The sequence below is a fragment of the Pinus tabuliformis genome, chromosome 6 (assembly GCF_031772625.1).
Source record: "Pinus tabuliformis cultivar Carrire ecotype Pingquan chromosome 6, CPIR1, whole genome shotgun sequence".
NCBI lineage: Eukaryota > Viridiplantae > Streptophyta > Pinopsida > Pinales > Pinaceae > Pinus > Pinus tabuliformis.
This window is the reverse complement of record NC_142292.1, coordinates 307,561,723-307,574,491: the sequence shown is the minus strand read 5'-3', so window position 1 is coordinate 307,574,491 and position 12,769 is coordinate 307,561,723. Positions and strand designations below refer to the sequence as shown.

The 12,769-nt window shown below is 33.1% G+C and overlaps 1 protein-coding gene across 1 annotated transcript in view; it reads right to left on the bottom strand.

Moving 5' to 3' along the window:
* LOC149258542 (uncharacterized) overlaps nt 1-12,444 on the bottom strand; it is a 398,534-nt gene extending 386,090 nt beyond the window's left edge. The window contains exons 1-2 of the mRNA XM_089371974.1: nt 12,202-12,444; nt 10,241-10,374 (exon numbers count right to left, since the gene is read on the bottom strand). Of these exons, the coding sequence (XP_089228100.1) occupies nt 10,241-10,374; nt 12,202-12,442 (375 nt within the window). The 5' untranslated portion in view covers nt 12,443-12,444. The remainder of the gene's footprint in view (nt 1-10,240; nt 10,375-12,201) is intronic.
* Between the last annotated feature and the right edge of the window lie 325 nt (nt 12,445-12,769).

Genomic DNA, 12,769 nt, shown 5'->3' with positions numbered 1-12,769 from the left:
ATAAACACAGTCTCGAAGTCTCTCGCAGCGGAGGATATATAAACAGTCTCGGTGATCTCGGCTGATATAAACTTAGTCTCGCAGCGGAAGATATATAAACAGTCTCGCGAAACAGTCTCTCGCATATAGACTTTCGGTGATCTTGGCATATAAACAGATAATCTATCTCGCAGCGGAAGATATATAAGCAGTCTCGCGAAACAGTCTCTCGCATATAGACTTTCGGTGATCTTGGCATATAAACAGATAATCTATCTCGCAGCGGAAGATATATAAGCAGTCTCGCGAAACAGTCTCTCGCATATATAGTCTCGGTGATCTTGGCATATAAACAACCTCATGATATAAAGCTCGCATACATAAATCCAAAGCTTGGAGATCTCGGCTCGCACATCAGGTTCGGATATCAGGTGCACACATTCCTTATCTTTTTCTTTTCTAATACATATTTGCTCATATAATTTCAAGTATGAATATTTCACCACAGTTACCAAAGATTACCAAAGGCAGACCTAGCACAGTTACTCTACAAGGCCTCTATGAGTATATAGAGTCTTTAGAGAAACGTAGAGAAGAAAGAGAAGCCAAGTTACAAAAAGAGTTAGAAGCCGTGCTGGAAAGCAAATTTGCATCTCTTGAAAACACTATCCAAAAACAAATAGAAAATAAAATAGAACTACTGGAGAATAAAATGGAGGCAATGGAGACTAGATTGCATGTTATAGAAAAACAAAACCAAGATACTAACCAACCATCCCAGCAAGGAGACGCTGATACCTTAGAGGGTCTTAAAATGAAAGACATGATTAAAGAATTAGAAGAAAAAGTTAATAGCCGCCTCACCCTAAATAGTGTGGTAGATAAGTTAGATATTAAACCAATTAAAGACGAAATGAAAAAATTAATAGAATTAGACCACGAACGTAACAAAAGGACCTTAAACCTTATAATCTTCGGTTTAAAAGAGGAAGAAGATGAGGATACTTTAGCCTTAGTCCAGACAGAATTACATAATAGATTACAAATTGAAACAATGTGTCTCACAGAAGCAACAAGGTTGGGGAAATTAACCGAGAATAAAGGAAGATTAATCCGCATAAAGGTGAGCTCTACTGATCATAAGCACAACATACTTAGTAAAACCTCAAGTCTAAAAGGAATGGGAATATTCATAAATGAAGATCTCATTCCAGAAGATCAAGCAGAATTAAGAAAAGAGGTTCAAAAGGTAAAAGAAGCTAGAAAGGAAGGAAAATGGGCAATAATCAGAAATAGAAAAGCCTTTATTCGAGACAAAAACCAAAAAGACAGTAATCAATAGCAATTAAACACGCTCCGGATCCTTTCTTGGAACTGTCGGGGCTTCCCATGGAACAAAGGCCCCAAGCTAAGTTGGATTTCAAATGATGTTGATATTATTTTGCTTGTTGAAACTTGGGAGCACGAAGAATCTAAGGTCCCTAACATAGATGGCTTTACGCTTTGGTCTACGTGGAACAAGCGATCCTCCCGTAGAGGCATTGGGGGAATAGCTTGTTACATTAAGAAGAACATCTCCCCCTATGTTAGGCTTTATAAAAACGACCCTTACAACCAATTTAGTTGGATAGAGATCAGAGACATTAATAATAAAAATTCCTACATAGCAATATGTTATTTCCCCCCCATTAATTCTAACTTCTATAAGAAGAAGAATCTAGATAAAACTAACCCTTACAATAGTTTAGAAAACGATATTTCTAGCCTAAGGAATGATGGTAATATCCTTTTAATAGGTGACTTCAATGCCCGAACTTCAAACAACCAAGCTATTATTTTAAGCAATCGTTCCAACCCTAATCCTCTTTGGTTAGACGAAGACCCTACCCTGGTTAGTAGGTACAAAAGGAGCTCTGAAGACCTCGGGGAAAATTTGTTTAGGTCAGAGCTTGTCAAGCTCTGTAGTGCTCAGGATCTCATAATTTGCAACGGTCTAAAAAAGTGGCCCAATTCCAGCAAGATGACCTGCATCCATGGACTTGGTAGCAGCGTGGTAGACTACGTTATTTCCGATCTTCCATTATACAACGAAATGATAAACTTTGACATCTTAAACGACCACGAGCCTGACTCCGATCATAGGCCTTTACTTATAACCCTCAATTTTGTCATGCATAGAGTTCCCATAGAAAATAATACTTACAACCAAAAGAACTTAATATTTGATAAAAATAAAAAGGACCTCTTTCTAAATGAATTAAAAACTAAATTGCCTCCTCTATCTAGTATAGACAACATAGAAGACCTATATCATAATTTTACTACAACCCTCTCATATTCTATTAAAAAGTTCTCAATTGAAGTCTCAAATAATAAAAGAAATAGCAAAACCAATCCTTGGTATGACAAAGATTGTAAAAATGCGAGGAGAGCAATTAAGGAAGCTGTTGATGATTCTCTTAAAATGGACAAGATAAGAATATACAAAGCCCTAATTAAAAGGAAAAAGAGGCAGTACATTCATCAAAGACAGGAAAATCTCTTACACCTCTCTAAGGTAGCTCCTAAGAAATTTTGGAGGCAGATTCTGACTAGGAAGACTAAGGATAATAATAAAATTGCTCTTCACGATTGGAATTCTTATCTTAAAAAGCTTTATGAATCTCCTAATGTCATGGATAATTTGGAAACCCTGCTCACAACGAAAGAAGTCTTCTCTTTAGAAGACATCAAGTTTGGGGTTAATCGCCTCGCGAATGGGAAAGCTAAGGACATTGAAGGATACCAGGCAGAAATCTTAAAAATTGGAGGCCCTGTCCTCATCCCCCACATCCATAAGCTTTTCAATCAAGCTGTTAAGCAAGGGTTCCCTAAACCTTGGACTGAGAGCCTCATTATCCCTATTTTTAAATTAGTGGAGATACAAATAACCCCTCTAATTATCGGACAATTATGATCAGCCCTCTCTTAGCCAAATTATATGGTAGTATTCTGGAAAAAAAGTTAAGCATATGGCTTGAAAGTGAAGGTAAGCGGGCTAAAGGCCAAGCAGGTTTCAGAAGGCATCACTCAACAACGGACCACCTTGTTACGCTAAGGATCATTGCGGAGGAATGTCGTAATGATAAATCCAATTTATTTTGCTGCTTTGTAGACTTTAGAAAGGCTTTCGATACGGTTCCTAGATACAACCTTTGGAACAGGTTAGAAGAGCTAAAGGTTCCTCTTGAGTTAAGAGCTGCTGCTATAAGGCTATACGAGAATGTAATTGCCAAGCTAAAGAACAATGAGGGGTGGTCAAAAGATATTAAGTGTAACATCGGAGTTAAACAAGGTTGCCCCATCTCCCCTACTCTATTTGGCATTTACATCGATAAGCTCGAAGGTTATTTAGAAGAAGCAGGATGTGGTGGCACAATCTTAGCTGGGATAGTTATTATCCTTCTTCTCTATGCTGACGATATTGTTCTTTTGGCAAGGTGCCCTTCTGATCTTGATAAGCAACTCAAGCTTCTTAAGGATTTTTGCTCTACCATGGGTATGACTGTTAACACAGAGAAAACAAAAGTTATGATTATCAAATCCAAGAAGGATACTTGTGCTAATTTTATGTATGACAATAATAACTTGGAGGAAGTGTATTCTTACAAGTACCTAGGAATTGATATCCATCACAAGCTCAACTGGAACCATAGCATTGAGAAAAGGATCAATGGGGGATGGAAAGCTTATTTTGGTCTTGAAAATAATTGTAAAACAGCAAACCTCGTAATGTGGGATAAAAAGAAGTTCCTCTTTGAAACTTTAGTCACTCCTGTTATCTTATATGGCTGTGAAGTTTGGGGCTGCAGCATTTCCAGAGAATCATGGAGGAAGATTGAGCAAATCCAGAAGCGTTTTATAACTTATAACCTGAAAATTAAAAGTAATACACCCTATCCTATTCTCCTTATAGAAGCAGGTCTTTCTCCTATTGAGAGCCTAGCTATGCGCAGGTTTCTGTTGTACAAGCACAAGCTCAATAACATAGACAATCATAGACTTCCTAAGCTAGCTTTAAATTCCAGCCAAAACCACCTAAGGCTTAACCGAGGATGGCATAAGGACACAAGGGCCTGGCTAAACTATTGGGAGATCAATGAGAATGATGCTTTGCAAAACATAAATAACATTAAAGATATTGTTACTTCTAAGTTCAAAGAAAAATTGTGGTGTGAGAAAGATTTAGCGTCTAAAAGAAAATTAAGTTATTATAAGAAGGTCATCAACCCCACCCTTGAAGATCAAAAGTATCTCTCTATTCTAACTAGCTCAAAGAAGAAAATTAACATAGCAAAGATTAGAACGAATTCTCATGAGCTCCATAGTGAAACTGGTCGCTGGGCAGTTCCTAAAACACCATGGATGGAAAGGATCTGCCATATTTGTGAGAATAGGAGCATCGAGGATGAAAACCACTTCCTCTTAGAGTGCCCTGCATACAACCACATTAGATCTCAATTTCACAACCTTTGTTACAATACTGACCTTCCTAGCCTTTTACAATGCCAGAATTATAGTGAACTCGGGAGGCTTCTCTCCAAGCTTTTTAAGCATAGGAATAAAATATTAAATCAAAATAAATAATTTGTCTTTTTTAGGTCCGATAGATCATTATTTGGTCTCAGCGGACGTTAACCATCATCATCATCATCATCATCATCAATAGTATAAAATTATAATTTAAAATAGATTATTTATTTAATTTAAAATACATATAAAAATACATTAAAATTATTTATAATATTATTAAAATATTTTATTTCATTATATATATTTTAATAGGTTACATTAATTTTGAAATAATTGATATACTTAATTTGTGGTTTGAGTAATTTATAGTCATAAATATTTAAATGAAATTATACTCAAGTTACATCAATTTTTAATATTTTTAATTAATTATATATTTTAGTAGGTTATGTTAATTTTGAGATAATTGACATACTTAATTTGTGGTTTGAGTAATTTGTAGTCATAAACATTTAAATAAAATTATATTAAGCTATATCAATCTTTTATATAATTAAATTATTGGAAATAATTTTTACGCTACAGAATAGTTTAACAAAACATTGTCACCTATAATACTCTACACCTAGTACTCATCACTCATTATAATATAAATTTTAAATTAAGCAAAAATTTTTGGTAGAAATGGCATAAGAGAAAAGACCATGTTAAAAAAAAAAGCAATAATAATAATAATAATAATAGTAATAGTTATAGTTACTTAATAATAATAATAATAATAATAATAATAGTAGTAGTTACTTAAAAAAAAAAAGATAATATTTAATTTTATAGTTATTTATAAAAGTTATAAATATGAAAGTATTAGAGTAACCTAAGGATCATTAGAACAAAATAAATAAATAAATAACTAATTAATTAAGCAATTAATTATTTTAATATATAAAATTAGTTAATAGCTTAATTAAGGGTTAAAATTAGCATCCTATCAAAGATTAATTTTATTGTTAATTAAAATAAACTTTCCCGGATGCGGGTGCCTAACAGATCAGAGGGTACGAAGATGGCGTATCACATGGGCAGGTGTCAGCCCAAGCACGCCACGGGTTATCGCGCAGGACGGGCGAGCTGGTCTCGCACAAGCACATTAATGCAAGCATTTACTTCCTCCATCCGCTTCATGGTTTACTGTGCTATAGCGCTCCATAAGCTCTTCATTCTCGCAGCCTCGTCGCAGACCTCTGCGGCCTTATGGATTGCTGCGTTGTGTGTCTCTCTGAGCTATTCCACAAGCGAGCTTAGGCCCGTCATTCCCTTTATAGGCTTAAGAGCATTCCACAAACGCTGGGCTCTGGTTCCAGGTTCATACGGTTCAATCGAGGCTCAGTTTCCGCCTCACTCTGGGCACTCCTCTCCGTGTATTCGCTTTTTTGACAAACCTCTGTGCATTGCCATGCCGCACGAACGGCCCAGGATGGGGAGTAGACATGGTGGCTCTCATGGTCGTGCCACCTCTCAGCGGTCCACCCCCATTTCTTATTCTTCCTCAGACGCGCTGGAACCTGGGCAGAGCAGTCCCCCTGTCACCAGAAGTGGCAGAGGCAGGGGTCGCGGGCGAGTCAGGATGGTTGATTGTGAGCATGCGGCCCACCCCACTGTTCGCTATTGCATCCTGTGTTCTCTCGCCAACTCCACCTTTATAGTCTCAGTCACTATTGAAAAATGTGAAGATGCTTGGGGTTTGGGAGTGGCCCATCCTGGAGTTCTTGCGGACCAGAGGATGGCGAATCCGATTGAAAATTAGCGCCAGGTCATGGGAGGTCCCTCTATGGTGAATCCGGCTGTCCCTGCAGGTCTAAGTGCACCAGCTCGAGGAGAACCAATAGGCTCGGCGACTCATCATTCTGACTCGGAGGACTCACTACAATTCGGGTGTAGGGTCGTTGAGGAGCCATACACCTCTGAGGATGACTGATCCCGCCCGGGTTTCCGCTCTTTGCAGTTTCTGAAGTAGGAGCTCGACTCTGTTTTGAATCTAGAAGTTAATGCATGTTTCAGGTCTCTGTCTGTCAATGTTTCGTTTATGTCTAGCGTTGTCTAGCTGTGCAAGTTTCGTTTCAGTTTATGTTCAGCACTGTTTCGAGTCTTATGTGAAGTCAAAATACTGCTGGAGGTCTACTGTGTACTGAGATCATGATCATTTTTGTAAAATGCCAACTTCATGGCAAGACTCTCAAGGTTGTGGCCTTGCTGTAACTTTTTTGTATAAATAATAGGAGTAGACAGATTGAGAAAAAAAAAAAAAACTTAATAGCAGAAATTAAGTGCTACTCAAATACCTCAAATAATAACAACCACACCTTAAAGGATAAAGGCCACAGGATGCATAGGAAGAGAGGGCTGGGACCCAGCAACTACTGATCTTCCAGCCATCCTCCCTACTGAGATTGATAGGCCTCTTCTCAATCTCAAGGGCTTCCCTAAACTTCCGGTGATGGAACTGCGAAACTTTAGCAATAACACTGGCCTCTTCAATGCAGACGTTATGATTGGTTTTCTCCACATGTTCTGCTAAAGCAGAAGACTTGGTTCTCCTATGCTTAAGGTCAACTATGTGCTCATTAATCCTTTGATTAATGGAGCGACTCGTCTCACCAATATAGGGGGTCCCACAGGAACAAGGAATAATATATACCCCTTTCATGTCCTTAGAGTTGATAGGATCATTCACAGATCTAAGAGACTTCCAAATGGTGTTAAGGGGTCTAAAGGACAAGGGGACATTATGTTTTCTAAGAATCCTTGCAATTCTATCAGTGGTCCCCTGAACATACAGAAGATGGACACCTGGAATTCATTCCTTCAGTTCTTTTTTAGTTAACGAATTCTTAGCCGCTTTGAGGAATGCTTTCTGTCCCAAGTATCTACTATAACCGTTCTCAACAAAGACATTAAGGAGATGGGATTTCTCTTCCTCGAAGCTCTTTTCATTAGAGATCCTTAAGGCACGAGTAGCAAGGGTGTTGAGAACTCCCAATTTCTGAGCCAGGAAATAGTGGGAACTAGCATGAAGATACTGCTCCGTATGAGTTTTCTTACAAAACACTCGGTGGGAGAGGGAAACATAATTATTCTTAGAAATAAGAATATTAAGGAAAGGGAGGCAACCATCGACATGTTGTTCCTTAGTGAATTTAATTGCCGAGGATTGATTATTGAGATGATCAAAGAAGAGATCTAACTCCTCTTGGTCGTGAGACTAGATGACATTAGTGTCATCTACATATCTCTTCCAAATCTTAGGTAGGAGACGGGCTGAGCTAAGAGCTTTGGATTCAAAATCCTCCATAAAAAGATTCGCAACAACAGGGGATAGGGGAGAGCCCATGGCGACTCCACAGGTTTGCTCAAAGAACTCACCTTCAAAACTGAAAAAGGTCGAAGTGAGGCAGATCTCTACTAACCGAGCTGTATCAGGATCAGTTAGACGGTTGATCACTTCCATGGCCTCATTTATAGGGATGCAATTGTACAGGGAAACAACATTGGTTGGTTTGAAACACGTCGACAAATGAAATTTCTTGTGATTTACGCCGAAAAATCTCTCATAAAAATGTAAAACTTATTAAATATATATGTTTTTATAAGTTAGAAAACCTATTTGATTACTCATCCGCTTTTTAATGAGTTATTTTTCCTTGCATACTTTATGTTATAATTTTAAGTTATATATATAAAAGTTTATATATATATATATATATATATATATATATATATATATATATATATATTATCAATAAAATTTTAATATATTTTTTTAATTAATTCAACTTCATTCAAAATCAAATAATCAAATATATTACTGTACACAATTCTGACTTATCAACATATAAAAACATTGTAACTCTAATTAAATTAAAATATATTATTCACATTTTCAAAACATGAACGTTTCATTTATATTAAATAACCTTAAAGAGTTATTTTTCCAAAATCCTCGACCTGATGCTTTCCTACTTGACAAACGCATAAGGAATGTTTACACCTCATCTGAAACTAGTGGCATGATCAAGTCTTTTGAATCTCCCGAACCTAAAAGACATTTCTCTATTACCGCATCTTAAATTTAAAAACACAATTAAATTAAATAATTTAATTTAATTAAAAATAATATTACATATAAGAAATGAAGTTTCAATCACACCCAGATAAATATTAAAAAATAAAGCAAAACAAACATTATTAAAATCACTATTAAACGCTAATATTATATATTAAAAAAACCAATGATTCAATCACATGCATAGACAAACATTTAAAAAGTAAAATGAGACCAACATTATTAGCAGCAACAGTAAATATATATATATATATATATATATATAATGATTCAATCACATGCATAGACAAACATTTAAAAAATAAAATGAGGCCAACATTATTAGCAACAGAATAAAAAACTAAAAATACGATGATTCAATCACATTCATAGAAGAACATTTAAAAAATAAAATGAGACCAACATTATTAGCAGCAACAGTAAGTATTAGCAGCAACAGTAAGTATATATATATATATATATATATTTGAAATTATTTATATATATATATATATAATGTTTTTGAAATCTTTTTACGTATATATTACATTATTAGCAGCAGTTTGAAACTACAATACACTATAAAATTTCGTAATATAATGATTACGTCTTTGTTTAAAATATTAAAAATAATATAATGATTCGTCTTTGTTTAAAATATTCAAATAATGATGTGATGTTTTAAAAATATATATTAAAAGTAATAAAAAGTTTTATGATTAAAGTGTTTATAATAGTAAAAAATTATAATTTAAAATAGATTATTTATTTAATTTAAAATATATATAAAAATATATTAAAATTATTTGTAATATTATTAAAATATTTCAATTCATTATATATATTTTAATAGGTTACATTAATTTTGAGATAATTGATATACTTAATTTGTGGTTTGAGTAACTTATAGTCATAAATATTTAAATGAAATTATACTTAAATTACATCAATTTTAAATATTTTTAATTAATTATATATTTTAGTAGGTTATGTTAAGTTTGAGATAATTGGCATACTTAATTTGTGGTTTGAGTAATTTGTAGTCATAAACATTTAAATAAAATTATATTAAACTATATCAATCTTTTATATAATTAAATTTTTGGAAATAATTTTTATGCTACAAAATAGTTTAACAAAACATTGTCACCTATAATACTCTACACCTAGTACTCATCACTCATTATAATATAAATTTTAAATTAATAAATTTAAAATTAAGCAAAAGTTTTTGGTAGAAATCACATAAGAGAAATGTTTGGCCTACGTCTTTCTAACTAACAAGTATGATTTCATGATGAACCACACTTTGTCAGTTCAAAACCAATCGACTAAAAATTTCTCTTATATAATTTTTACCAAAAAAATATTGCTTAATTCATTATAAATCACAGAAACTTAAATACAAAAATTTAAAATTCTTAATATAAATAAATAAATTTAAAAAATATAAAAACATTATATAGACACAACCATTATAATATATACAGAATCTCTATCTATATTTTATTTCTAATATATTCTTAATCTCTTTCTTCTTCTTTTTTTTTTTTAATGAATTTACGCTAGTTTGAACAGAGCGAAATCCCTAGACTGCATATTCTGACAGAAACTTGGCAGGAGGAAATTCCAATGGAAATAACAGCGTACCTGAACAAGAGAGATAGATGTAGCATTTGTAGCCTTTGCTCTCTCCATCAGTGCAGCCGTAAGTGCCTTCCCTACTCCTTTATTGCTGCAATCAGGATCCACAAATACAGGCCCGATTGCTTGAAGTCTTTCACCTGCAGGGACAGAAAGGAATCAGAAACACATTTCCCTCAACATCCTCTCCTACCATAGCTCTAATCAGGGATGGAATTTGAGGTGCAAATTGCTTTCATGGAGTGATTTGTCTGTTAAATAAAAGTAAAAAATTTGTAAAATTACAACTGTCAATTTTTTTTGAACTGTAAATACTAGTTCCGAGGTGTGAAAATAGTTAAATTTGAAGGGTATATTTGTTTGAAATTCCAACCTGGTTCTAACCATTAGATAATATTGAAACAATAATGTTAAATGGTGATATGTAATTGTTGAAAAATTGTTAAAGTACTGTAAGTAAATTTCAAGTTTTAACAGCATAAATTAGGGTTCAGCCAATTAGTAAGAAATTATATTTAATTTTAATTGATTAGTTGGAATTTTACAGAATAGCAATTTTCATAGTTATAGAAATCTGAATGTTGCATATGAATGTAATATTTGTTTAGGGAATATGTGAATTAAAAGGAAAGAACAAAAAGTCTTTAGCATTGAATATGGTGAATAAAAAGGAAAGAACAAAAGCTTTTTAGTATGGAGATTTTGGATGTTTTGGTTCAGTATTAGTATTTGATGTTGTGATTTTTTAGTTATATTTATCTGGTCATAATTTTTACATTGTGGTGTTGGGAAACATTTAATTGCACAGATTTAAGCTATTGACTGTGGTTTGAAGATTGAAAAGCACTGAGAAATGGTCATAACAACAATAGTGAACTTCATATTTCCCAGTCTCAAATATCATTATATAAAGCATAGTTACCAAATTTGAATTCGAATAAGAAAACAATTTTATGGCCTAAAATCCCAGAATGAAAAATTCAGAAATATACATCTTACAAAATATATATACATATATGTATGTATATATTTTAAATTAAAAAAAACTCTTCTATTCTACTTTTTATGAACTAATTATTTATAAATTGAAACAATTAAAAATATTATTGATATATCTAATATTATATAATTCTTATTAAAAAACCATAAAATAATATATTTTTAGAAAAGGAGAACAACCTCATATCATAAATTTTAATAAAACTTCTAAAAATAAAAAACAACAACATTATTATAATAACTAAAACAATCTAACTATCATGTTAAAAACACACTTTCAAAGAGTTGTTTGCCCAGTTGAAAGTTGCACATTATACTCAATCCAAAATAGACAGCAAGAGATAAGCACACTCAAACCTTAATTCATGGTACTCAATCCAAAATAGACAACAAGAGCGAAGCACACCCAAACCTTAATTCATGGTTTTCGTTAAGGGCCGGCCCGGAAGAGCCTTGGAGTGTACGAATCAAATTAAAAAAAGTATATTACTATATAAATTTAATATGGAAAGAAATGTCTTATATTCAATAAGGAAAAAATTGGATATTACAAATATTTATAACAAACATACTTACCAATTTAAAATTGGAAAAGAATACTAATGTATAAAATTCGATATAAACAAAATTGAAGATTATATATTTTACAAATATTTATAAATAACAATTTATTATTTTCTATTATATTTTAATATGAAATTTACTATTTTTAATTACTGTAGTATTATTTTTTTAATATAAAGATTTCTATTTTTTTATTTTTTAAATATTAAATTTTTTATTAACAAAAATCCTTACAAAGTAGATCATAATTGTAATTTTTTAAATATAGAAATTTCCGTTTTTAAATTTTTAAATATTAAATTTTATATTAACTGAACACTACCAATTTTCATCACAATTGTTTTTAATATACCAATCCATATAAATTCAAGCAAACCCTGAAGTTTGAATGGGTTCTAACTTACCTGTAAAGTTCAGGAACGCGGCTCCGACTGGTCGCCCGGAGGCCTTGTCGAAGGCAGTAATTCCATAGTTGCTGGAGCACTGAAGACGTGCGTGCAGTGATTTCTGAGCTATTTCAACGCTCCCGAAGTCTACGCGAGTAGGAATTCCAGCCGAGATATTGAATTGAGAGAAAGAACGGTACAGAATGGGTGCCAAAGCAGGTTCGTCCTCCGCCACTGAAACTCTCAATTCCAAATCCATATTCTGCGTTTCCGGTGGTGGCGATGATTGCAGACAATTCATATATATAACAATATGAAAGGACCATGTGGAACATGAACGATATTGATTTGACTTTGTTTTGAAGAAGGCATAGAAACCTTTTATATTAATTAATGGTTTAAATAAATAAAAATAACATGTGAAACCCATTATTGGTTTGGACAAACATGTGGAAAATGGAGTAGATGGTGACATTGGAGTATCTATATGAGACATAGGGCTTTTATTTTATGTTCTTTGCTTTTGTTTTTTTAAGGTATAGAAATATTTTACACCAATTATTGGTGGGAATAACATGTAAAAAAT